The sequence below is a fragment of the Anolis sagrei genome, chromosome X (genome assembly GCF_037176765.1).
Source record: "Anolis sagrei isolate rAnoSag1 chromosome X, rAnoSag1.mat, whole genome shotgun sequence".
In the NCBI taxonomy this organism is placed as follows: Eukaryota; Metazoa; Chordata; class Lepidosauria; order Squamata; family Dactyloidae; genus Anolis; species Anolis sagrei.
Window position 1 is genome coordinate 86,630,897 of NC_090034.1, and position 24,456 is coordinate 86,655,352.

The 24,456-nt window shown below is 46.0% G+C and overlaps 2 protein-coding genes across 4 annotated transcripts; both read right to left on the reverse strand.

Annotated features, from left to right (window-relative positions):
• Positions 1-1,683: 1,683 nt before the first annotated feature.
• On the reverse strand, positions 1,684-6,017 carry MYCBP (MYC binding protein). The gene is made up of 5 exons (XM_060783994.2): positions 5,909-6,017; positions 5,735-5,807; positions 5,590-5,638; positions 5,323-5,452; positions 1,684-1,829 (listed from the first exon to the last, which is right to left on the reverse strand). Exons 1-5 carry the CDS (start codon positions 5,921-5,923, stop codon positions 1,755-1,757), a joined length of 342 nt encoding a protein of 113 aa, XP_060639977.2. The 5' UTR covers positions 5,924-6,017; the 3' UTR covers positions 1,684-1,754.
• A 3,395-nt stretch (positions 6,018-9,412) lies between these two features.
• Positions 9,413-16,400, reverse strand: RHBDL2 (rhomboid like 2). Of its 3 annotated transcripts, none has more exons than XM_060783991.2 (7): positions 16,055-16,399; positions 15,803-15,951; positions 12,635-12,747; positions 12,330-12,430; positions 11,402-11,462; positions 10,753-10,814; positions 9,413-9,766 (listed from the first exon to the last, which is right to left on the reverse strand). In XM_060783991.2, the coding sequence occupies exons 1-7, from the start codon at positions 16,229-16,231 to the stop codon at positions 9,584-9,586; spliced, it is 846 nt and encodes a 281-aa protein (XP_060639974.2). In that variant the 5' UTR covers positions 16,232-16,399; the 3' UTR covers positions 9,413-9,583. The 3 variants fall into 3 exon arrangements, 2 of the variants coding, with proteins under 2 accessions (XP_060639974.2, XP_060639975.2); XM_060783992.2 differs by having other exon boundaries at positions 9,678-10,658; positions 16,055-16,400; XR_009631900.2 differs by having other exon boundaries at positions 9,680-9,766; positions 10,461-10,814; positions 16,055-16,400.
• Between the last annotated feature and the right edge of the window lie 8,056 nt (positions 16,401-24,456).

Here is a 24,456-nt window from a genome sequence, read left to right on the forward strand (position 1 = left end):
AGTGAAGTTTATGTATCTCTGGAACGTCCAGAGTGGGAAAAAGAACTCTTGTCTGCTTGAGGCAAGTGTGAATGTTTCAACTGGCCATCTTGATTAGCATTTAATGGCCAGAAGTTTCAAGTCATGACTTCTTACTGCCTGGGGGAATCCTTTGTTGAGAGGTGATTAGCTATCCTTGTTTGTTTGTCTGGAGTTCCCTTGTTTTGAACGTTGTTCTTTATTTACTGTTATGATTTTAGAGGGTTTTTTTAATACTGGTAATCAGAATTTGTTCAGATTTTGAATATAAGAGTTCTTTCTCCCTCCCTGGACATTGTTCCACATATATATAAATCCCATTTTCCTAGTTTCCAACAGACCTCACAACTCTGAGGATGCCAGCCATAGATGCAGGCAAAATATCAGGAGAGAATGCTTCTCAAACATGGCCATACAGCCTGGAAAACATACACAAACCCAGTGATTCTAGCCATGAATGCTTTCAACAATATGTCTTTGGTTTCCTGAGAGAAGATCCATTCCCAGGCCACGCCTGCCCCCAAACCTACAGCGAGCCCTTAAAGGCACAGGACCCCTCCCTCCATGCTTCTTCAAAGTATTGTGTGTTTCCTGGGCTGCATGGCCATGTTCCAGAAGCATTCTCTCCTGACATTTCTCCCACATCTATGACAATCATTATCAGAGGTCGTGAGGTCTGTTGGAAACTAGGCAAGTGAGGTTTATATATCTGTGGAATGTCCAGGATAGGAGAAAGAACTCTCATCTGGTGAAGGCAAGAGATGATCCATTCCCAGGCCATGCCCCCAAACCTTGTAGTGGCCCTTAAAGGTGCAGGACCCCCTCTCTCCCTGTTTCTCAAGGCAGCCCCCCAACAGGCCTCTCAAAGGAAGCCACTTTGATGGGGAAACACACTTAGCAGCTGCTAATGAAAAGGAGGACTGGCTTGAAGGCTGGCCACATGTCACAGCAGTTTCCATGCTCCACAGCTGCTTTCTGACCTCCCTCAGTAATTTATTAAAGCAGTGGTTCTCAACCTGTGCGTCCCCAGGTGTTTCTAGGCATGGGCAATCCATGCTTCTAAATGGTTCTAAAGTACTTACAAAACTAAAGTTCTGGTGGTGAAAACTAGGGGGTGCTGGTGCTTTGCTTCCACAGTGTTGCTAAAGTTCTGGTGGTGAAAATTTCAGAACTCTAAAACTTTCAAAATTTCGTTATAAATGGTTCTGTCATAAAAATTGCCGATAATAAAATAACAATGATTTTTTAAAAGTTTATAAATGGTTGTCATAAAAATTGCAGATAATGAAATTTTTAAAGTTTTGTTAGTGTTCTGAAATTTTCACCACCAGAACTTTAGCAAAACTGTAGAAGCAAAGCACCAGCGCCCCTTAGTTTTCACCACCAAAACTTTAGTTTTGTAAGTATTTTAGAACCAAATAGAACCATGGATTGTTGGCCTTGGCCTACAACTCTCAGAAATCCTAGCCAGTTTAACAGCTGTTAGGATTTCTGGGAGGTGAAGGCCAAAACATTTGCTTCCCATGTTGAGAACCACTGGATTAAAGGCTCTCTCATGTCTACCTCCCCGCTTTGTGTGCTTTCTTTGGCGGGGCCTCCATTCAAGAGGCAAGCAAGAAGAAGAGTCAGCGGCGCCGGAAAGGAGGAAAGGGCTGTGTCAAGCTCTGCCTGCTTGCCTATCTTTATTGCAAACCATAGGGAGAGGAAGGGCCCCCTCCCAATTCCCCTCGCTACTGCTACTGCTGCTGCTGCTGCTGCTGCTGCTGCTGTTGTTGTTGCTGCTGCTCCTCCGGAGGTTCGTACTGCGCCAGCTGTGAAGAGAGAAGCCCCGTTAGTCCTTGGGCTTCTGGCAGGGAATTGCAGCCCACAGCCTTGTGGGCGAGAGACCTTCCTTCTCCAGAAGTAATGAGCCCTCCCCTCCCACCCTGACCTTAATAGTAGTAACAACAAGAACAATAATAAAAACTGGACATCAATAAACTACACATAGTGAAACAAAATTCTATTAATAATATAATATAAATCTAAACAAAACATCCACACTATTTATTTATGACATTTATATGCCGTCCTTCTCACACCGAAAGGGACTCAGAGCAGCTTACAAGATATATATATACATACAATATATTATCATAGTACAATATCAGTATTATATATTACTATATTGTATATGCCATTATACTGTAATATAAGAGATTTGTAAAAGAGATTTAAAGATGGGCTCAAAGCCAACCTTAAAAACTCTGGCATAGACACCAAGAACTGGGAAGCCCTGACCCTTGATTGCTCCAGCTAGAGGTCAGCTGTGACCAGCAGTGCTGTAGAATTTGAAGAGGCACGAATGGAGGGTGAAAGAGAAATGTGCCAAGAGGAAGGTGCGTCAAGCCAACCCTGACCGGGACCGCCTTCCACCTGGAAACCAACGCCCTTATTGCGGGAGAACATGCAGGTCAAGAATAGGACTCCAGAGTCACCTATGGACCCACTGGCAGTACACTGATCTTGGAAGACAATCCTTCTCGGACAACGAGGGATCGCCTAAGTAAGTGTGATATTAGCAATATTACATGTAATTTAAAATTTAAAATTATAATATCGTATTGTTATTATTATTATTAGTGGTATTATATTGTATTACATTATATTATTTCATATCAGAAGCATTGCATAAATTAGTATAAAATGATAAAAATAGGAGCGCAGGTGGCTAAATATCTTTTGACCAAAAACAGGCAACAGCAATGGCATTGTCTGTAGCCTCCATCAATTCTTCCTCTATACATGAGGCAGGACATAGTGGACAAGCATACAGATGCGGAGCTGTCTGTCCTGCTCCACAGTCACACAAGGTGTGGGATTCTTTTAGGTAGTGCCATTCTGCCAGGTTGTCTTTTGAGGGGCACAGGGAAAGAGCCTCCTCGAAGATTGAGTAAATACAGTCGGGCATCCCCTGGACAACATTTCTTGTAAACGGCTGATCTTTCCAAACCCAAAAGCATTGCTTTTAAACAATATAATATTATAAATATTATATGTATATACAATATATTATATTACTAGGCATCCCCTGCCACGCGTTGCTGTAGCCTAGTCTGTGTATATGTGTTTTGTGTGTATATATATGCATATATGTGTGTATATATTTGTATATGTGTGTTTGTGTATATATGTGGTTTTGCGCATGTGCTGTAATGTATTTTTTGTTTTTGGGCTTTTTAAGTCTCATCCGCTGTGCATATATGTGTGTGTGTGTGTGTGTGTCTGTGGGGTTTTGCGCATGTGTTGTAATGGTGTGGGTTTTTTTTACTTTTTAGGTCGCTTTTACTGTGTTTTTCGGTGTTTTATGAGTGAAGGTCACTCGTTGGCCTGATAGGTGTGTTGTGTCCAAATCTGGTGTCAATTTGTCCAGTGGTTTTTGAATTATGTTAATCCCACAAACAAACATTACATTTTTATTTATATAGACTAGCTGTCCCCTGCCACATGTTGCTGTGGACCACTCTGTGTATATGTGTGTGTGTATATGCGTATATGTATGTGTATATATTTGTGTATATGTGTTGATATATATATACACACACACACACACATATATATGTGTGTGTGTGTGTGATTTTGTGCATGCATTGTAATGGGGTTTTTTTGGCTTTTTAAGTCTCTTCTGCTGTGTTTTTAGTGTTTTTATGAGTGATGGTTACTCGTTGGCCTGATAGGTGTATTTTTTCAAAATCTGGTGTCAATTTGTCCAGTGGTTTTTGAGTTGTTAATCCCACAAACAACATTACATTTTTATTTATATAGATTAGACGGAGTCCCTGGTGGCGCAGTGGGTTAAATCCTTGTGCCGGCAGGACTGAAAACTGACAGGTCGGAGGTTTGAATCTGGGGAGAGCATGGATGAGCTCCCTCTGTCAGCTCCAGCTCCCCATGCGGGGACATGAGAGAAGCCTCCCACAAGGATGGTAAAAACATCAAAACATCCTGGTGTCCCCTGGGCAACGTCCTTGCAGACGGCCAATTCTCTCACACCAGAAGTGACTTGCAGTTTCTCAAGTTGCTCCTGACACACACAAAAATGTATTACATTATATAAGGGGGTCCTCAAACTTTTTAAACAAAGGGCCAGGACGCAGTCCCTCAAATTGCTGAAGGGCTGGATTATAATTTGAAAAAAATGAATGAATTCCTATGCACAGTGTGCATATCTTATTTGTAGTGCAAAAAACACTTTAAAATAATACAATAATTAAAATGAAGAACACTTTTAACAATTTTAACAAATATAAACTTATTAGTGGTGTTGGAGGAAAGTTCTGAGAGTGCCTTGGACTGCGAGAAGATCCAACCAGTCCATCCTCCAGGAAATAAAGCCCGACTGCTCACTGGAGGGAAGGATACTAGAGACAACATTGAAGTACTTTGGCCACATCATGAGAAGACAGCAAAGCCTAGAGAAGACAATGATGCTGGGGAAAGTGGAAGGCAAAAGGAAGAGGGGCCGACCAAGGGCAAGATGGATGGATGGCATCCTTGAAGTGACTGGACTGACCTTGAAGGAGCTGGGGGTGGTGAAGGCCGACAGGGAGCTCTGGCGTGGGCTGGTCCATGAGGTCACGAAGAGTCGGAGACGACTGATCGAATGAACAACAACAACAAACTTATTAGTAGGTTCTTGTGGGTTTTTTCGGGCTATAGAGCCATGTTCTAGAGGCATTTCTCTTGACGTTTCGCCTAGGTGTGAATGTTTCAACTGACCACCTTCATTAGCATTTGAAGGCCTGGCTGAGCCTGGGAAAAACTACAGGTGGTCAGTTGAAACATTCACACCTAGCTCCAGCAGGGAAGAGCTCCTTGCCCCACCCCAGCCATTCCACAGATATATAAACCCATTGTCCTAATTCCAACAGACCTCACTACCTCTGAGGATGCTTGCCATAGATGCAGGCGAAACGTCAGGAGAAATGCCTCTAGAACATGGCTCTATAGCCTGGAAAAACCCACAAGAACCTAGTGATTCCAGCCATGAAAGCCTTCGGCAATACAAACTTATTAGTATTTCAATGGGAAGTGTGGGCCTGCTTTTGGCTGATGAGATAGGATTGTTGTTGTGTGCTTTCAAGTCATGTCAGACTTAGGTTGACCCTGAGCGAGGGCTGGGTAAATGACCTTGGAGGGCTGTATCCAGCCCCCGGGCTTTAGTTTGGGAACCCCTGCATTATATTATAAATATTATATGTCTATACAATATATTATATTACATTATAAGCATAGCACAGGAGACAAGGTGGGACTGTGTACAACCTTGGCCTTGAGCTTCCGGTTCTCCTCCAGGACGGCCTCGTACTTCTCCTTCAGCTCCGCCACTTCCAGCCGAAGGGCCTCCACCTCCGGGTTCTCGGGGGCTGTGGCGCCCAAGTGGTGCTTCAGGAAGCTGCGCCCGGAAGTCAAGGAAGAGAGGAAGCAAGGGCTACGAGGGGGGAAAGGGAAAGGGAAGGGGAATAGGAAGGTTTCCCCAACCCCCCTCCCTTCTTCTGTCCCTCCCTCGGCCCTCAAAGGCTTGAAGGATACTCCAGGGCGCAGTTGGGCTTCTCGGGCTCCTCGTACAGGGCCACCAGCACTGAAAGTGAGGCGGAGAGGGTCAGCCTCAGGGAAAGAGAGAGGCCCAGGCACCTCCCTTCCCTTTCCCTTCCCTTCCCTTCCCTGGGCATACTACCTTTAGTGAGGCTGTCCATCACGCCCGACTTCTCCAGGTAGCGCCGGAACTGCTCCCGCTTCGAGTCGGCGGCCTGCAGGGAGGGAGAACGGTTGGAGGAGAAGGAGGGAGGAAGGAGCCCCTGTTTACCCCCCTCTTCTTCTTCTTCTCCTCCTCCTCGCGCCGCTTGCCTACCTTGTAGTTCGCCATCACGGCTACTCCGGAAGCGGGACTGCGCTTCCGCCCTGGGCCTCTTGTAGGCGTCACGGCGTCCCCCCTGTCGCCATGGAGACGCCGGAGAATGAGCCCGCCCACCGCCCGGCCTCCAGGCCTCGCCCCCTCCTACAGCCATAGATTTCTGGAAGGGTTGAGAGCGGCCTTCCGGCCCGACGCTCTTCCGCCCCCCCCTTCCTCTGCGTCTCAAGCGAAGCCCCGCCCCCCTCTGAAAAGAAGAGGGGCAGTTTGCCAAGTTTTCTCAGGAAGGACGGGGGCTTCCGAATTCTGCAATGGCAATGTTTTTTGGACCAAGCATGGGCAAACTTGGGCCCTCCAGGTGTTTTGGGTTTCGACTCCCACCATTCCTAACAGCCTCAGGACAATGACAATGACAAACAGCAGTTAAAACAATTAGCAAGTTAAAACAATCAGTACATACCACAATCAATAAAACGAATCTCACGTTCAGCGTTCAGAGTTCCATAATTCCATTCCGTTTAGTCAATTCCTGTCCATCGTCAAGTCCTTTCTTTAGCTGCCAGAATGTCCAAATGCCTGGTCCCAAATCCAAGTTTTTAATTTTTTCCTAAAGGAAAGGAGGGATGTCGCTGATCTAATTTCCCCGGGGAGTGAATTCCACAGGTGAGGAACCACCACTGAGAAGGTCCTGCTCCTCGTCCCCATCAATCTCACTTGTGATAAATTCGGGGTCGAGAGCAGGGCCTCCCCAGAAGATCTTAGGCTCTGAGGTGGGACGTAGAGGGAGATCCATTTGGAAAGATACACTGGGCCGGAACCATGTAGGATTTTGTAGGTCAAAACCAGCACTTTGAATTGTGCTCGGAATTGGATCGGCAGCCAGTGGAGCTGACACAACAGGGGTGGTATGCTCCCTGTATGACGCTCCGGTGAACAGTCTGGCTGCCTCCCGCTGGAGTAGTTGGAGTTTCCGAACAGTCTTCAAAGGCAACCCCACGTAGAGTGCGTTGCAGTAATCTAATCGGGATGTAACAAGAGCGTGGACCACCGTGGCCAGATCCGACTTCCCAAGGTACGGGCACATGGAAACTTGGGCCCTCCATGTGTTTTGAACTTCAACTTCCGCCATTCCTATCAGCCTCAGAGCAATGGCAATGTTTTTTAGACCAGGCATGGACAAATTTGGGGCCTCCAAGTGTTGGACTTCAACTCCTACCATTCCTAACAGCATGGACAAATTTGGGCCATCCAAGTGTTGGACTTCAACTCCCACCATTCCTAACAGCATGGACAAATTTGGGCCCTCCAAGTGTTGGACTTCAACTCCTACCGTTCCTAATAGCCACAGTCCAATGGCAATGTTTTTAAGACCAGTCCTGGGCAAACTTGGGCCCTCCAATTGTTTTGGACTTCAACTCCCACCATTCCTAACAAACTCAGGCCAATGGCAATGTTTTTTAGACCAGGCCTGGATAAACTTGGGTCCTCCAGGTGTTTTGGACTTCAGCTTCCACCATTCCTGACAGCCTCAGTCCAGTGGCAATGTATTTTAGACCAAGCATGGTCAACCTTGGGCCCTCCAAGTGTTGGACTTCAACTCCCACCATTCCTAACAGCCTCAGGCCAATGGCAATATTTTTTAGACCAGGTATGGGCAAACTGGGCCCTCCAAGTGTTTTGAACTTCAACTCCCACTATTCCTAATAGCCTCAGGGCAATGTCAATATTTTTTAGACCAGGTATGGGCAAACTTGGGCTCTCCAAGTGTTTTGGACTTCAACTCCCACTATTCCGAACAGCCTTAGGCCAATTGCAATGTTTTTTAGGCCAGGCATGGGCAAACTTGGGCCCCCCAGGTGTTTTGGACTTCAGCTTTCACCATTCCTACCAGCCTCAGGGTAATGGCAATGTTTTTTTAGAAGGGGGGTAAAATAGATTTGAGTTGGTTAACTTTACAGTGAAATTGGGAGAACATTTGCTTGTGTAGAAAGTAGGGGGGAAAGATGAGAGAAAAAGGAAAAAAACAAACAAAAAGAAAAAAGTTAGTTGACTTCCTTCTTACTTCCAATGATCATTAAAAATCATTTGGAATTGTATTTATACTTGTTCTGCTTCCCCTCTGTCTACTTCTTCTCTTAGGATTGAATATCTTCAGCAGATGAGTTCAAACTTCATTTGTTTTAGGTAGTCTTTTACTAGGTCCCAGTTAGTATGTTTTTTAGGTAGTCCTTGATTGGGTGAAATTCGCCAGTAGGTGAGTCTGTCCATGTTCATAATCACTAAAACTTTAACCAGTCTTCTTTTTTCGGTATTTCTTTTGAGCTCCAGCGTATACTATTCTGGCTGCTGTGACCAAAAAATTAATAGCAATGTTTTTTAGACCAGGCATGGAAATCTTGGGCCCCCCAGGTTTTTTAAACTTCAACTCCCACAATTCCTAACGACCTCAGTCCAATGGCAATATTCTTTAGATCAATCATGGGCGACCTTGGGCCCTCCAATTGTTGGACTTCCAACTCCCACCATTCCTAACAGCCTCAGAGCAATGGCAATGTTTTTTAGACCAGGCATGGAAAACTTGAGCCCTCCAGGTGTTTTGAACTTCAACTCCCGCCATTCCTAACAGTTTCAGGGCAATGGCAATGTTTTTTAGACCAGGCATGACAAACATGAGCCCTCCAAGTGTTTTGGACTTCAACTCCCACCATTCCTAACGGCCTCAGGGCAATGGCAATGTTTTTTAGATCATGGAGAAAAGGAAAGGGCCTAAGGCTGTTAGGAATGGTGGGAGTTGAAGTCCAAAATACCTGAAGGGCTCAAGTTCACCCAGGTCTTGTGTAGGAGGTGTGTTGTGTGAACATAATAGAAAACCTCTATGTGAAATAAGCAACACCACTGAAGCCTGAAAGTTTAAAAATGATTGCATCTTTATCTAATATCCCACCAAATATTCCAAAGCTCTCAAGCGCCATCTACACTGCCATATAATGCAGCTTAACCACAATTGACTGCATTATATTGCAGTGTAGACCAGGCATGGGCATCACTTTGGCCCTCCAGGTGTTTTGGACTTCAACTCCCAGAAATTCGAGCCAGCTTACCAGCTGTTAAGAATTGTGGGTGTTGGAAGTGCAAAACACCTGGAGGGAGGGCCAAACTTTGGCCATGCCTGGTGAAGACTCTCCTTTTTTCATGTATGGAGCGATTTGCGAAACTGCAAGTCACTTCTGGTGTGAGAAAATTGGCTGCCTGCAAGGATGTTGGCCAAGGAATGCCCAGATGTTTTTTTGATGTTTTACCATCCTTGTGGGAGGCTTCTCTCATGTCCCTGCATGGGGAGCTGGATTTGAACCACTGACCTATTGGGTCAGCAGTCCTGCTGGCAGAAGGATTTCACCCATTGCACCACCAGGGGCTCCAAAGTCTTGTGAAACTACTGCATTATATGACCTGGCTTTCAGTCCCCCCCCCCCCCCCCCCGCGCTCAAGGACAGAGGACGAAAGTGATGGAAAAGCTCTGTTTCTTTAATACCAAGTACAAAAGGCACACGGTCCCGGCATAAGAAGGCAGCATAAAGGGCCACGCGGTCCCCAAATAGACAGAACGTGGCATACAAATATATTTCTGAATATATTTTTGATCCTTTAAGGCTCTGTGGCATCTGTTTCGTCTCTCTACTGGTTTGCTGGAGAGAGGAACACATTGAAGAACACGGCAAACACCACAAAGAGCACATAGGCACCAATGCAGGCCCAGAAACGGGGGTCTTTTGCAAAATTCTTGTCGAAGGAGCTGAATATGACATATCCCATGGACATCCCGGCCAGTCCACCCGCAATGTGGGCCACAAAGGAAACCTTTGGAGAGAAGAACACACACAACACAAATATGATCCTGACACATGCACTTAATGGTGCCATTCGTTTGGGCTCAGGGAGGAGCCAGAGGCAGTCACAAGAATAAGGAAGAGAAGAAGAGGGCAGGCAGGAGCCGAGCACCAGCCCAAAAGAGCCTCTAGGGAGGCAGAGTCAAAGGAGGGGGGCTCCATGCTGGCAGAGCAGAGAGGGGCCAGAGAGACAGGCCCAGAGGAGGAGTTTGGCAGGAGGATGAGGGGGGCTATTGGGCCATGCATATGTGGTGCCCCCAACACGCTTCTGTCCTGGTCCCTTCACTCTCAATGAGAGAGCCAGAAGCCAAACCCTTGGAAGGTTGTTCCTCCTCTCTCTCTTATTTGGAGGAGCACTGCCAGGAACCCAAAAGGCCAGTTCATACAACCCAAAGGCCCTCAGGAGAACACAGCAGCCTCATTGGCACAGGGGACCCTCGTGCCTTCCTTCCCTCAGTGAGGGGCTCACATGGGCAACAGACAATGGGGGGGGGGGGGCAGCTAGGTACATGGAATTTCTCTTCTGGGACAGAACTGGGCATGCTCCCTTCTCCTCAGGGCCACCCGGAAGCCTGGGGATCATCTTCTTGCCTCAGCCTTGTCTCCCAAATATTCCTCGGGCCCCCTTCCATCCACCCTCCTTTTTTCTCCCTTCCCTCCATCACCTGGTGCTCCTAACAGACTCAATGGCTGGCAGAGGAGGGGACACCATCCAGCCTGAGGGGAGCCTCATCTCATCGAAGAACAGAAAGGGAGAAGAGAGAGGAGGCAGATGGTAGCTACTGCCTGGGATGGAGAGACGGCAGAAGGAAGAGAGTCCAAACCCATCTGAGCAAAGAGGAGGAGAGGCAGCCGCCAGAAGCCTGGAGGGAAGGAGACAAGGGCACCCGCTTTATTCAGCAGAATGGCAGAAGAATGGCCCGCAGTCTGGTCCGGTCCCATAAGACATGCTTTTACCTTCAACCCATCCGCATCTGAGAGAAACCTTCTGTACAGAGCAAACCCCACGTCTGTTCCCACTAAGAAACCAAGACAATAGGTTAGAAGCCAAATCCAAAGCGCCCCAACCCCCCGCGTTTCTGGACCTCCCTCCTGCACAATGGCTCATCCCATATGCTTTGATTTGGGTACTAAGCAGCAGTGCTTCTGGTCTGTCACTGAGGAGGAGGCTGTCCTGGGCCAAGGCGGCAAAAGCCAGAGAGGCCAGATGCCCTTTGGCCGGCACATGTGGTCTCCATCAAAACTCAGACCCTTTCAGATCCCGTATCTTGAACCAGAAGAATTAGACTGTTTATAGAAAGCTCCCTCCACCTCCAATGCACCAATCGGGAATTACTGGATCACTTTAACTTGGCAGTGTGCCTCCATCCTAGGTTCTAACCAGGTGTGATGCCTTTATAAAATAAGATTCTGCTGATGGAGAATATGGCAGGGTGGGAAGGAGGGCTAACTCTTACTCTTCCCTACCCAATACCCTTTTCCAAGGCCAAAATGTGAGAACCCAGAGGCTCCCAGCGGCCTCCCAGTCTGACTGAAATGAGGCAAGAGAAGCAGAGAGGGCCCCCAACTCAAGGGACAGCCAGGAAGGGTCGACCGAGAACACTACCTATGGCGAAGATGAAGAGCAGCCTGGCAACGCCAAACAGTGGGATCATTTCTCTGAAGTTCTGTAAAGAAGAGAAATAAGGACATGTATCATTATGATATGTGTCATTATTACAGTTATTCTAACATCATTCCATGCCAAGCAATATAATTGCCTTGTGTGAGCCCTGGACCTGCAGGTGCTTTGCTCTCCCTTCATTTCTTTTAAAACACTCGTACCAGATACATCCTAACTCTGTTCATGTCCAGCTTTTATTTTTTAAATTTTAAACTATTACATTTGGCCCAGCCATAGGTTTTTTAATCCTTGCATGTTATTGTTTATATGTGAGTTATATTAATTGTATTTTTGGGGGTTTTTTTGCTTATTATTTTTTGTTTTATTGATGTATTATCGGGCTTGGCCTCATGTAAGCCGCTCCGAGTCCCCTTGGAGAGATGGTGGCAGGGTATAAATAAAGTATTATTATTATTGCTGGGCACAATGCTCTTCTGCATTACTCCCCCCACCTGCATTCCCATCAGTGGCCAGAGGGGTGTCTACACAGCATCTGGAGAAGTTTCTGCCACCACAGAGATGGCTGCCTTCCCCAGAAGTATGACCCCTTGTGTCGTTGGTGCCAATCTCTGGGTTCAGATTGGTCGCCTGTGGAATGCACCATGCCCACCCACTTCCTTGCCCATTACTGACCATAGTGGCTGCTTTTGCCAGCAGAAAGGACAGGTCAGCACTTTTGCCAATGCCAGATCCCCCAGATTCTGGATTCTGCTGCTGAAGTGGGCTATGATCCATGGGCCCAAAGGGATTCTGTCCCCATACAGCATTGTCTCCAAACAGTTTAGCTGCATCCTGTCACAGTCTGTGACATTTCGCTAACATCTATGTAGAATGAAGTTTCTCCCCTGCCCACTAGCCCATCCTTCCTTACCACCAGCACATTCATGAAGTATCCTCCAATCAGAGCATAGACTCCCCCTGAAGCTCCTACGAGGCCCAGGAGTGGGTCACAGACTGAACTCGCCAAGGACCCTGGGAAGGAAGGAAGGATGAAGAGAGAGAATGAGGATGGGCCCACATTTCCTGGAGGGGGGCTGGTTCAGATCCGGTACCTGCCTGCTTGCCCCAAGGGTGCTTCAAGAGGGCAGCCAGATACTGCAGCTCCCTCCTAGAATCCCACAGGGGAAACATAGCTCTAGCTCCCTCGTCCTGCAGGCGCCTTCCTCTCCTGCTCACCTCCCAACACTCCTGCAATGTAGACCAGCCCGACCCGATGTCCCTTGTGAACCAGCTCCAGCGGGATCCCCAGGAGAAGCTGCAGCACCAGGTTCCCCAAGATGTGCTCAATGCTGCAAAGACAGAGTGTGAACAGAAGACAGCAAGACTCTTCCAGAGCCCAACACATTCAGCGCACAGCTCCTCAGGCTTCCATTCTGCCGCTGTGGTTCAGTTCAGGCAAGAAAACAGCTGAGCAAAAGCCTCCTGAGAAGTGACCCAACAGGGAAGGGGGTCCCTCTGCCAGCCTCATGTGGCCCAGGGGTGCCTTCTACAGGTGGACCTTTTTGCCCAAACGATTGCCTATAAAACTGCAACAGAGACAAACCCATTGGTTGCAGTCTTGATTCTGATGCAGACAATCAGAACGGGAGGAACAAGGAAGAGGTTTTCGGTGTGTGAGAACTGCAGTCTGATGATTCTATAACAGGAATGATGAGAGAATGGTCTGCCTACACAAACTGACTGATCAGGTTGTATGACCTGGTGGAGAAGGATGAACCGACTTATCTAATCAAAGAAAAGACACTGCAAAACATTAAAAAATGGAGACCAGTGGTTGAATATAAGAAAAAAACTGAGAACAAAAGAAATGTTAGGCTTCAATAACTGAATACATTCAAAATAAAGCGGCAATAGGAGAGATGACCAGGCCAATTAGATTTGATGCAGATGACTAGGACAGTTTTAAATGGTGTATTTTAACATTTTGATAAATGTTTTTTAATTTGTATGTATTGTATGTGAATTTGTGTCTCGGCATTGAATGTTTGCCGTGTATATGCTGTGCTCCGCCCTGAGTCCCCTTCAGAGTGAGAAGGCGGAATATAAATGTTTTACATAAATAAATAAACAAGAAGCTGAAATATGATAGATGTCAAACACCTGTGTTCACTTAATGGCATAGAGGAGAAAGATGCTATATATATATATATATATATATATATATATATATATATATACACACACACACATACACACATACATACACACACACACTTATCTAGTGGGAAGTGTAAATTAGTCTGTATTTGCACTTGTCCTTAGTTGAACAGGCAAGATGCCAGAATATGCGAGAGTTGCAAGAGTCCGAGGAGGGAGCCCTCCCTCAACAGCGGGTGATCAGTTCTGAGTAAAGGAATGAAACCCATTCTTCTGGGAAAAAGTTAAAGAAAAACCTCAGGATGAAGAAAACTTCTGTAAAAGTGAAGTTGGGGGAGGGGGAGGGAACAGTTCCATCTTGTTTCCTGCATATGTCATCAGTTGGGGATCCCTCCACCCAGCACCAACCACTGCTTGGGCCAGGGTGAAGAGAGAGAGGGCCAGGAGACAGTTCCACCTTGTCTCCTGTGCTATCCTTATAATATAATATGATATAATATAATATAATATAATATAATATAATGTATATACATGTAATATTTATAATAGTATAATGTAATACAATATAATACTCATACGAATAATATATTATAATTATAGATTTTATATTACATGTAAATTATTATTATTAAAATATAATGATATAGTACTGTACAATATATAATATATAATACCGATATTGTACTATGCTAATAATATAATACATTGTATGTGTATATATCTTGTATGCCACTGAGTCCCCTTCGTGGTGAGAAGGGCGGCATATAAATGTGCTCTGCCATGGCTGACTTCTCCGGTTGAACTAGTCTGCATTGCATTTCATGTTCCTTGATTTGTGTCTGGGCAATGCTGCTGCGTTTGGTGGTCCCTATGCAGACTTGTCCACAGCTGCATGATATACGGTAGACTCCTGCAGAGGTGAGAGGATCCCTCTGTGCTTTGCTGAGTGTAGCATTTATTAAATTTACTTAGCGTGTCTGTACATTGTAGGTTGTGTTTCTTCATCAGCTCCCCAAGTGGTTCCCTTGATGTATGGTAAGAACACTTTTCCTCCAGTTGGATCTTTGTCTTTACCAAGAACCTTTTTTTTCCTGATGTTTTGCCTGCATCTGTGGCTGGAAGATCTTCAGAGGAGATGGAGGATCAGATGGAGTATCTTCAGTAGATCAGATGGGGGAACTTCAGAGGATCATATGGGGATCTTCAAATGATCAGAGGAGAATCGCATGGAGAATCGCATGGAGGATCTTCAGAGGATCACATGGGGATATTCAGAGGAATAGATGGGGGGTCTTCAGAGGAAGAGGTGGAGGAACTTCAGAGGATCTGATGGGGGATCCTCAGAGGATCACATGGAGGATCTTCAGAGGGTCAGAGGGAGGATCTTCAGAGGATCAGATGGGTGATCTTCAGAGGATCAGGTGGAGGAGCTTTAGAGGATCAGATGGGGATCTTCAGAGGATCAGATGGAGGATCTTCAGAGAATCGCATGGAGGATCTTTAGAGGATCACATGGATGATCAGAGGAACAGATGGGAGATCTTCAGAGTATCACATGGAGGATCTTCAGAGGGTCAGAGGGAGGATCTTCAGAGGATCAGATGGAGGATCTTCAAGGGTCTGAGGGAGGAACTTGAGAGGATCAGATGGAGGATCTTCAGAGAATTGCATGGAGGATCTTCAGAGGATGACATGGAGGATCTTCAGAGGATCACATGGATGATCAGAGGAACAGATGGGGATCTTCAGAGGATCAGATGGAGGATCTTCAGAGGGTCAGAGGGAGGATCTTCAGAGGAACAGATGGGGGATCTTCAGAGGATCACATGGAGGGTCTTCAGAGGATCACATGAGAGATCATCAGAGGAACAGGTGGGGGATCTTCAGAGGATCAGATGGAGGAACTTCAGAGGATCACATGGAGATCTTCAGAGGATCAGATGGAGGATCTTCAGATAATGGCATGGAAGATCCTCCATCTGATCCTCTGAAGATGCCTGCCAGTCACAGATGCAGGTGAAACGTCAGGAGAAAATGCTGCTACAATACACTGGCCCTATTAGCCCGGAAACCCACGCAACACCCTGATGGTAGAGATGTCAGCCAGAGACAAATCAGGGCCAGGGGGAGGCTACCTTTCCCTCCTCCCTCGGCCTTCCGCTCCCTTTGCCTCCCCTTGCCTTCTTTCCCTTGCCTTCCTTTCCTTCTCCCTCCCTCCCTCCTTCCGCCTTGCCCGTCTTTTCCTACCCGGCGTGGAGCATCATGTAGGAGAGGAAGCGCCAGGCCTGGCTCCTCCGGTCCGGGCGGTAGGTGAGGGGGCTTTCCCAGATGCCGCTCTCCAGCGTCACCCATTGGGCCTGGGGCTCCTGCACCGCGTAGTACGCGAAGACGCCCAGCTGCAGAGAGAGGGAGCGAGAGAGAGAGAGAGCGGCTCAGCGGGGGCTCCGTGGAGGGGCAGGAAGGGGGTTTGCGGTGGGACTCCGCCCGCTCCCTTCGCACCTCGGCGGCGCTGACGAGGAGGATGAAGAGCGGAGGCGGGAGGCACGAGGCCCGCTCAAGGTACGAGGCTCGCGCGCCCTCCGGCAGCACCCACCGCGACACTGTCTCGTGCAGACGCCCACAGGCATCCCGCCGCCCGCTCTCCGCCTCCGCCTCGCTCAGAGCGGACAGCTCCATCTCTGGGAGGAAGAGGAAGAAAGAGGCGCTGGGGACCAACACCCGGAAAACTCCCTCTCCCTTCCTCCCTCGCGATCCTCTCTCCTTCCCGGCCTGAAGCGCCGCGTGGCGACCACAGGACGAAGCTTCCTCGCCCCTCGGAGGGAAGGGGAGGGGAAGGGAGGGAAGCCCCGCCCACTCCCCGCCTCAGCCCCGCCCCCTCACCTTGCCCCTCCCTCCCAGGCGTGGGCAGACTTGGCCCCGCCCTCCAGGTGTTTTGGACTTCAGGAAAGGCTTTCACTTTGTTTTGTTTCTTTCGTGTCAGGAGCGGCTTGAAAAACTGCAAGTCGCTTCTGGTGTGAGAGAATTGACCATCTACAAGGACGTTGCCCAGGGGATGCCCGGATGTTTTAATGTTTTACCAGAGCTTTATAAAGGTAAAGGTTTCCCCCTGACATTAATTAAGTCCTGTATTTTGGACTTCAGTAAAGGTTTTTGCTTTGTTTCATTTTTCGTGACAGGAGCGACTTGAGAAACTGCAAGTCACTTCTGCTGTGAGAGAATTGGCTGTCTGCAAGGACATTGCCCAGGGGACGCCCAGATGTTTTGATGTATAAATCAAAACATGTATAAATATGTGAGAGGAAGCCACAGGGAGGAGGGAGCAAGCTTGTTTTCTGCTTCCTTGGAGACTAGGACGCGGAACAATGGCTTCAAACTACAAGAGAGGAGATTCCATCTGAACATGAGGAAGAACTTCCTGACTGTGAGAGCCGTTCAGCAGTGGAACTCTCTGCCCCGGAGTGTGGTGGAGGCTCCTTCTTTGGAAGCTTTTAAACAGAGGCTGGATGGCCATCTGTCAGGGGTGATTTGAATGCAACATTCCTGCTTCTTGGCAGGGGGTTGGACTGGATGGCCCATGAGGTCTCTTCCAACTCTTTGATTCTATGATTCTATGATGTTTTACCAGACCTGTAAAAAAGGTAAAGGTTTTCCCCTGACATTAGGTCCAGTAGTGTCTGACTATGGGGGCCGAAGAGCCAGCGTTGTCCGTGGACACCTCCAAGGCCAGCATGACTGCATTGAGTGCCGTTACCTTCTCACCGGAGCGGTATCTATTGATCTCATTTGCATGTTTTCAAACTCCTAGGTCGGCAGAAGCTGGGATTAACAGCAGGAGCTCACACCGCTTGCTGGATTCAAACCTGCAACTTTTCTGTCAGCAAGTTCAGCAGCTCGGTGGTTTAACCCACTGCTCCACCGGGGGGGGGGGGGGGGGGGGTGTCCAGAGCTGTAGCCAGGAAAAAAAATTGGAGGGAGGGTTTTTATTTTCTTTTGTCGTGTCAGGAGTGACTTGAGAAACTGCAAGTCGCTTCTAGTGTGAAAGAATTGCCATCTGTAAGAACATTGCCCAGGGGACGCCCGGATGTTTTGATGTTTTATCATCCTTGTGGGAGGCTTCTCTCATGTCCACTCATGAGGAGCTGGAGCTGATAGAGGGAGCTCATCCACGCTCTCCCTGGATTTGAACCTGCGACCTGTCAGTCTTCAGTCCTGCCAGTACAGGGGTTTAACCCACTGCGCCACCAGGGGCTCCAAAGGGAAGGTTGAAACCTTTTTTTAAACAAATCAAGAAGAGTAGTTCCATAACACAAAATAAATTAAAGAATATGGTTCATTTTATATTTTTATATAGACGTAATTAAATCCATTTTCTATTTTAGTTACAAAGTTTCAAAATAACTGGAAATGACTGCTAATTGGTTATTTATAGTTACAAAAGAATACAATGTCTGTTGGAAACACCTGAAAACTGTGTCAATACACTTTTCAGAAATCAGGCTCCATCATTAAACTTCAGTGAACACTCAAGAGTGCCAGTCCAGTCAGTCGTTCTTGCCCCATTGTGCTTCTTACGTATGTTTTCAAATGTTTAAGAGTTGAAAATGACCGATATAATGACACATACACACACACACACACTTTAAATTGGCATATCTAAAAATCAAGAAAAATGACCCACACATATTATTAACTTTTTAGAAACTACATACAATACTAGAAACTACATAGGGAGCCCCCGGTGGCGCAGAGGGTTAAACTGGTGAGCTGCTAAACTTGTTGACCGAAAGGTTGCAGGTTTGAATCAGGGAAGCGGAGTGACCTTCCACTGTCAGCCCCAGCTTCTGTCAACCTAGCAGTTCGAAAACATGCAAATGTGAGTAGATCAATAGGTACCACTCCAGCGAGAAGGGATTACAACCCCCAAAATGGATGAGGCTTTGGCAAAAGACAAAAGCACAGCTGGGATATTCACTATAATGAATATTTATTTATTTGAAACATTTATATCCCATCCTTCTCAACCTCCGAAGACAGACTCAGGATGGCTTCCAACAGGCAACCATTCAGCGCCGACACAATATAAAACATATCATAAAATACAACCATATACATTAAAACAGTTATAAATATACATTAAAAACAGTGCACCAGTTTAAAATCGTCATCCAGATCAGTCCATTGTGGTCAAATAAAGATCTTCAGCAGTAAATTGGTCTATTCTGCAAACACTTGATCACATAGCCAGGATTTAAGTTTCTTTCAGAAGGTCAGGAGGGAGTGGGGCAGAACTAAGCTTATTACAGAGGGAGTTCCACAGCTGAGGGGCCACCATGGAGAAGGCCCTGTCTCTCGTCCCCACCAAACACGACTGTGATGACATTGTGCAGGGCCTCCCTGGATGATCTTAAGGTCCTTGGTGGTTCGTAGAGGGAGATACGTTCGGACAGATAAATTGGGCTGGAACTGTTTAGGGCTTTATAGGTTAAAACCAGCACTTTGAGTTGTGCTTAGAAGCTAATAGGCAGCCAATGGAGCTGGGGTAACAAGGAATTGTACGCTCCCTGTACCCCAGTCCTGTGAGCAACCTGACTGCCGAGCGTTGGATGTAACCAGAGCATGGACCACCATGGCCAAGTCAGACCTCCCAAGATACGGGTGCAGCTGGCGCACAAGTTTTAATTCTGCGAATGCTCCTCTGGCCACTGCTGAGACCCAGGGTTCCAGGCTCAGCGATGAGACCAGAATCACTCCCAAGCTGTAAACCTGCTTCTTCAGGGGGAGTGTAACCCCATCAACCACAGGCTGTAACCCTATACCCTGTTTGGCCTTGTGACTGACCAGGAGGACCTCTGTCTTGTCTGGATTAAGTTTCAATTTGTTTGCTCTCATCCAGTCCGTTACAGCTGCCAAGCACCGGTTCAGGACCTGAACAGCCTCCTTAGTAGCAGGTGGGAAGGAGTGACAGAGTTGGACATCATCTGTGAACAGGTGACACCGAACTCTGAAACTCCAGGTGATCTTCCCCAATGGCTTTATGTAGATGTTAAATAACATAGGTACTGAGCCCTGTGTGACCCCACAGTACAATGGCTATGGGGCTGAGCAGGTGTCCCCCAACAACACCTTCTGGGAGCGACCCTCCAGGAAGGACTGGAGCCACTGCAAAACAAGGTGTCCTAGAAGGATACCGTGGTCTTTGGTATTGAAGGCTGATGAGAGGTCCAGCGGAACAAACAGGCATAGATCATCGAAGGCTGATGAGAGGTCAGCTCCCAGCGTAGATCATCCACTAAGGCGACCAAGGCTGTCTCGGTACTATGTCCCGGCCTAAAGCCAGACTGTGCTGCAGTTAGATAATCCATGTCTTCCAAGAATCCCTGGAGTTGGGAGGCCACCACACTTTCCAGGACTTTGCCCAAAAAGGGGAGATTGGAAAATGGCTGATAGCTGACTAATCGAGTGGGGTCCAATGATGTTTTTTTCAACAGCGGTTTTATTACAGCTTGTTTTAAGCTGACTGGAATAGTGCCTTCCCGAAGGGAGGCATTAACCATCACTTTCACCCACTCTGCCAAACCCCCTCTGGCTTCCTTTACCAGCCAGGATGGGGTTTAGGACGCAGTGGTAAATATAATGCAGATTTATATTTAATCTGAGTGTATGTATCTTACTCTATGGCTGAGAGTGTGTGACTATGCCTTTCAGGGGGTTAGACTATGAGCCTGAATGAGTAGGACCTGCCAAGTTCTCTCAAACACTGTAGAAAATGGCACCCCCTGGAGCAGCAAAGCAAGAAAGGACCCAATATGCGGCCTATCATGAGGTGAAAATACAGTGAAATATTAACCATGAATATATAAATAACTATAAATCTCAACAATTACAACTCCCAAATGTCAAACTCTGTTTTCACCAAACTACACCATTTGGGCATATTGAGTACTTGTGCCAAGTTTGTTTCAGAACTATCACTGTTTGAGTCCACAGTGCTCTCTGGATGTAGGTGAACTACAACTCCAAACCTTAAGGTCAATGCCCACCAAACCCTTCCAGTATTTTCCGTTGGTTGTGGGCATTCTGTGTGACAAGTTTGGTTCAATTCTATTGTTGGAGTTCAGAATGCTCTTTGATGGTAGGTGAACTATCAATCCCAGCAACTACAACTCCCAAATGACAAAATCAATCCCCCTAGTATTCAAATTTGAGTGTATCGGGTATTTGTGCCAAATTTGGTCCAGTGAATGAAAATACATCCTAAATATCAGATATTTACATGACGATTCATAACAGTAGCAAAATTACAGTTATGAAGTAGCAACAAAAATAATTTTATGATTGGGGGTCACCACAACATGAGGAACTGTATTAAGGTGTTGCGGCATGAGGAAGGTTGAGAACCTCTGGTGTAATGAGTCATGGATTGTCATCAGTATTCTTATTTTTCTGTCCAGATCATCCAGCTCTGCTTGCGTCCAGGGTATCTGATGATGGGGATGGCCCAGGTGTTGATAGACTTGATTGTATTTCTGCCATTTAAATTGCTCTTCAAAATTTTTCTCATGCTTTGGACATATTCTTTGCTGACCACATCTTTCATATGTCCATGCTTGATATTATTATTATTATTATTATTATTATTATTATTATTATTTTGACACAAAAACACAGTATGTCACAGCAAACAAGATATATATGCTGGATTTCACATCACAAAATCACAAGTTGAACACTTCTCTTTAAAAAATATATTTTATTAGTTTCTCAGGTACAATAAAAAGTGGGGGAACATAATCATGGTAAAGAAACGTAGGAGAATTGATAGTAAGGAATGGAGAAGGTAAATGGGGGAAGGTAGAATTGATTGTGTTTTGGGGTAGTAGGTAAAGGGGGGAAAGGGGGTTTGAAGGGATGGAATTGTAGTTAAACACTTCTCAAGTGTTTAGAACTGTGTGATGTATTTTTGATTGATGCATGCAAATCCAAGTAAGGTGGCCTTTTGCAGTTGACAGATCAATGTTTATTGTTTCCAAATGCGGGCTAAGATCTTTTGGCACAGTACCCAGTGTGCCGATTACCACTGGGACCACCTGTTTTGGTTTATACCAGAGCCTTTGCAGTTTGATTTTGAGGTCCTGAGTTTTTCCTGTTGTTTTTCCTCAACGTGACTGTCACCTGGTATGGCGACATCAACAATCCAAACCTTTTTCTTTTCCACAGTCATGAAGTTTGGTGTATTGTATTCCAAAACTTTGTCAGTCTGGATTCGAAAGTCCCACAGTAATTTTGCGTGTGCATTTTCCACTACCTTTGCAGGTTTATGATCCCACCAGTTCTTTACTACTGGCATGTGGTACTTGTGACATAAGTTCCAATGAATCATTTGGGCCACATCGTTGTGCATAATGCACAGATATCTATGGCAACAACCAACAAAACAACAATGCATGTAAGTAACAGATGTAAAGAAAAGCATATAGAAACAACCAGTCAGGCATTCACAACAGAGCCAAAGCTACTATCAGGAATGTAAGTAGACTAGCGTGTGTATCGAAAACATTTTTCAAAACAATGTTGATTTGGGGATTTTAGTATATCTATTATCTGTATGTTGCTTCATTTCTTATTTAGTGTACTCAAGCATTATAGATAAGACTGGCATAACACCCGAAGAAGTTGTAACGAAACAAAGGGCACAACCCGGGAGACCTTATTGTGTTGCTGTTCCTGGCGTTACGAGTTAATGAAGAATCTCCTATAATATATAGAAGTTGTTATTTTGGAAGCTGAAGGGTTGATGTTCCTGGCGTTACGAGTTAATGAAGATTCTACTTTAATAAAGAGGTTGTTATTTTGGAAGCTGGATTTTTTTTACTACCTTTGGTATTGGACTCAAGACCTTTCGTAGCTCCAGGACTTATTAGGACTGGTTGTTTCTATATAGAATTATAGAGTTGGAAGAGACATCATGGGCCATCCAGTCCAACCCCCTGACAAGAAGCAGGAAAATTGCATTCAAAGCACCCCTGACAGATGGCCATCCAGCCTCTGTTTAAAAGCTTCCAAAGAAGGAGCCACCACCACACTCTGGGGCAGAGAGTTCCACTGCTGAACAGCTCGCACAGTCAGAAAGTTCTTCCTAATGTTCAGATGGAATCTCCTTTCTTGTAGTTTGAAGCCTTTGTTCCGCATCCTAGTCTCCAGAGCAGCAGAAAACAAGCTTGCTCCCTCCTCCCTCTCACATATTTATACATGGCTATCATGCCTCCTCTCAGCCTTCTCTTCTTCAGGCTAAAGATGCCCAGCTCTTTAAACTGCTCCTCATAGGGCTTGTTCTCCAGACCCTTGATCATTTTAGTTGCCCTCCTCTGAATACATTCCAGCTTGTCAATATCAATTGTGGTGCCCAGAATTGGACACAATATTCCAGGTGTGGTCTAACCAAGGCAGAATAGAGCATGAGTAGCATGACTTTCCTGGATCTAGACACTATACTCCTATTGATGCAGCCCAAAACCCCATTGGCTTTTTTTTTTGCCACTGCATCACATTGTTGGCTCATGTTTAACTTGTTGTCCACAAGGATGCCAAGATCTTTTTCACACGTACTGCTCTCGAGCCATGCGTCCCCCATTCTGTATCTTTTTCTGCCTAAATGGAGTATCTTGCATTTCTCACTGTTATGCTTTTCTTTATGTCTGTTACTTATTTCGTGAATAGTTTATCCTTAGTTGAATTATAATATGAATTGTACTTTTACTACTGTGAATTTTGAAGTCTTTTTGACATAGTAATACAGTATGAAGTAACTTACTCTGAGGCAGACTTTTGCGAGTCCCTCACATACATTGTTGTTTTGTTGGTTGTCCACATAGTTGTGTCTCTGTTTGTGATCTGTCTGTGCGATTTTCTTGCAGCAGCTGAGGATATGATCCATGGTTTCATCAGCTTCTTTGCACAGTCTGTATATTGGGTCATCAGCAAATTTTTCAATCTTGGCCTTAATTAATTAATTAATTTCATATACTTGTACCCCACCCTTTTCACCCCCGAGGGGGGACTCAGGGCAACCTCACAGCAAAACCATCAACAAATTTATTAAAACAAAACATTAAATAAACAGTTGTTAAAACACGCCAATTAATATCTGGGTCCGATTTCGAAATTTCTTATGTCTTCTTCATACAAGCCGCTATTCAATAATCAAATGCAAGATCCCACAGCCAAGTCTTGAGTTTCCTTCTAAAGGACAGCAGGGAGATGGCCAATCTGATATCTTTGGGGAGGGAATGCCACAGACGGGGAGCCACTGTTGAGAAGGCCCTGTCTCTTGTCTCCAGCAATCACGTTTGCGATTGTGGTGGGACCGAGAGCAGGGCCTCTCCAGATGATCTTAAACTTTGTGATGATTCGTAGTAGAAGATACGTTCGGACAGGTAGTCTGGGCCAGAGCCATTTAGAGCTTTAAAGGTTAAAACCAGCACTTTGAATTGTGCTGGGAAGCAGAACCACAACCAGTGGAGCTGGCATAACAGAGGAGTTACACGCTCCCTGAGCAACCTGGCTGCCAACCATTGGACTAATTGAAGCTTCCGGGCAGTCTTCAAAGGCAGCCCCACGTAGAGCGCATTGCAGTAGTCTAATCGGGATATAACAAGAGTGTGGACCACATAATTGCATTTGTTACTATAATTTATATAAATAAAAATGTAATGTTCGTTTGTGTGATTAACATAACTAAAAAATCACTGGACAAATTGACACCAAATTTGGACACAATACACCTAACAGTCCAACGAGTGTCCATTACCCATAAACTCACATGCACGCACATGCGCACACACAAAACCCCAGCGGAGCAGACTTAAAACCCCCAAAATACACCATATATACACATACACTCA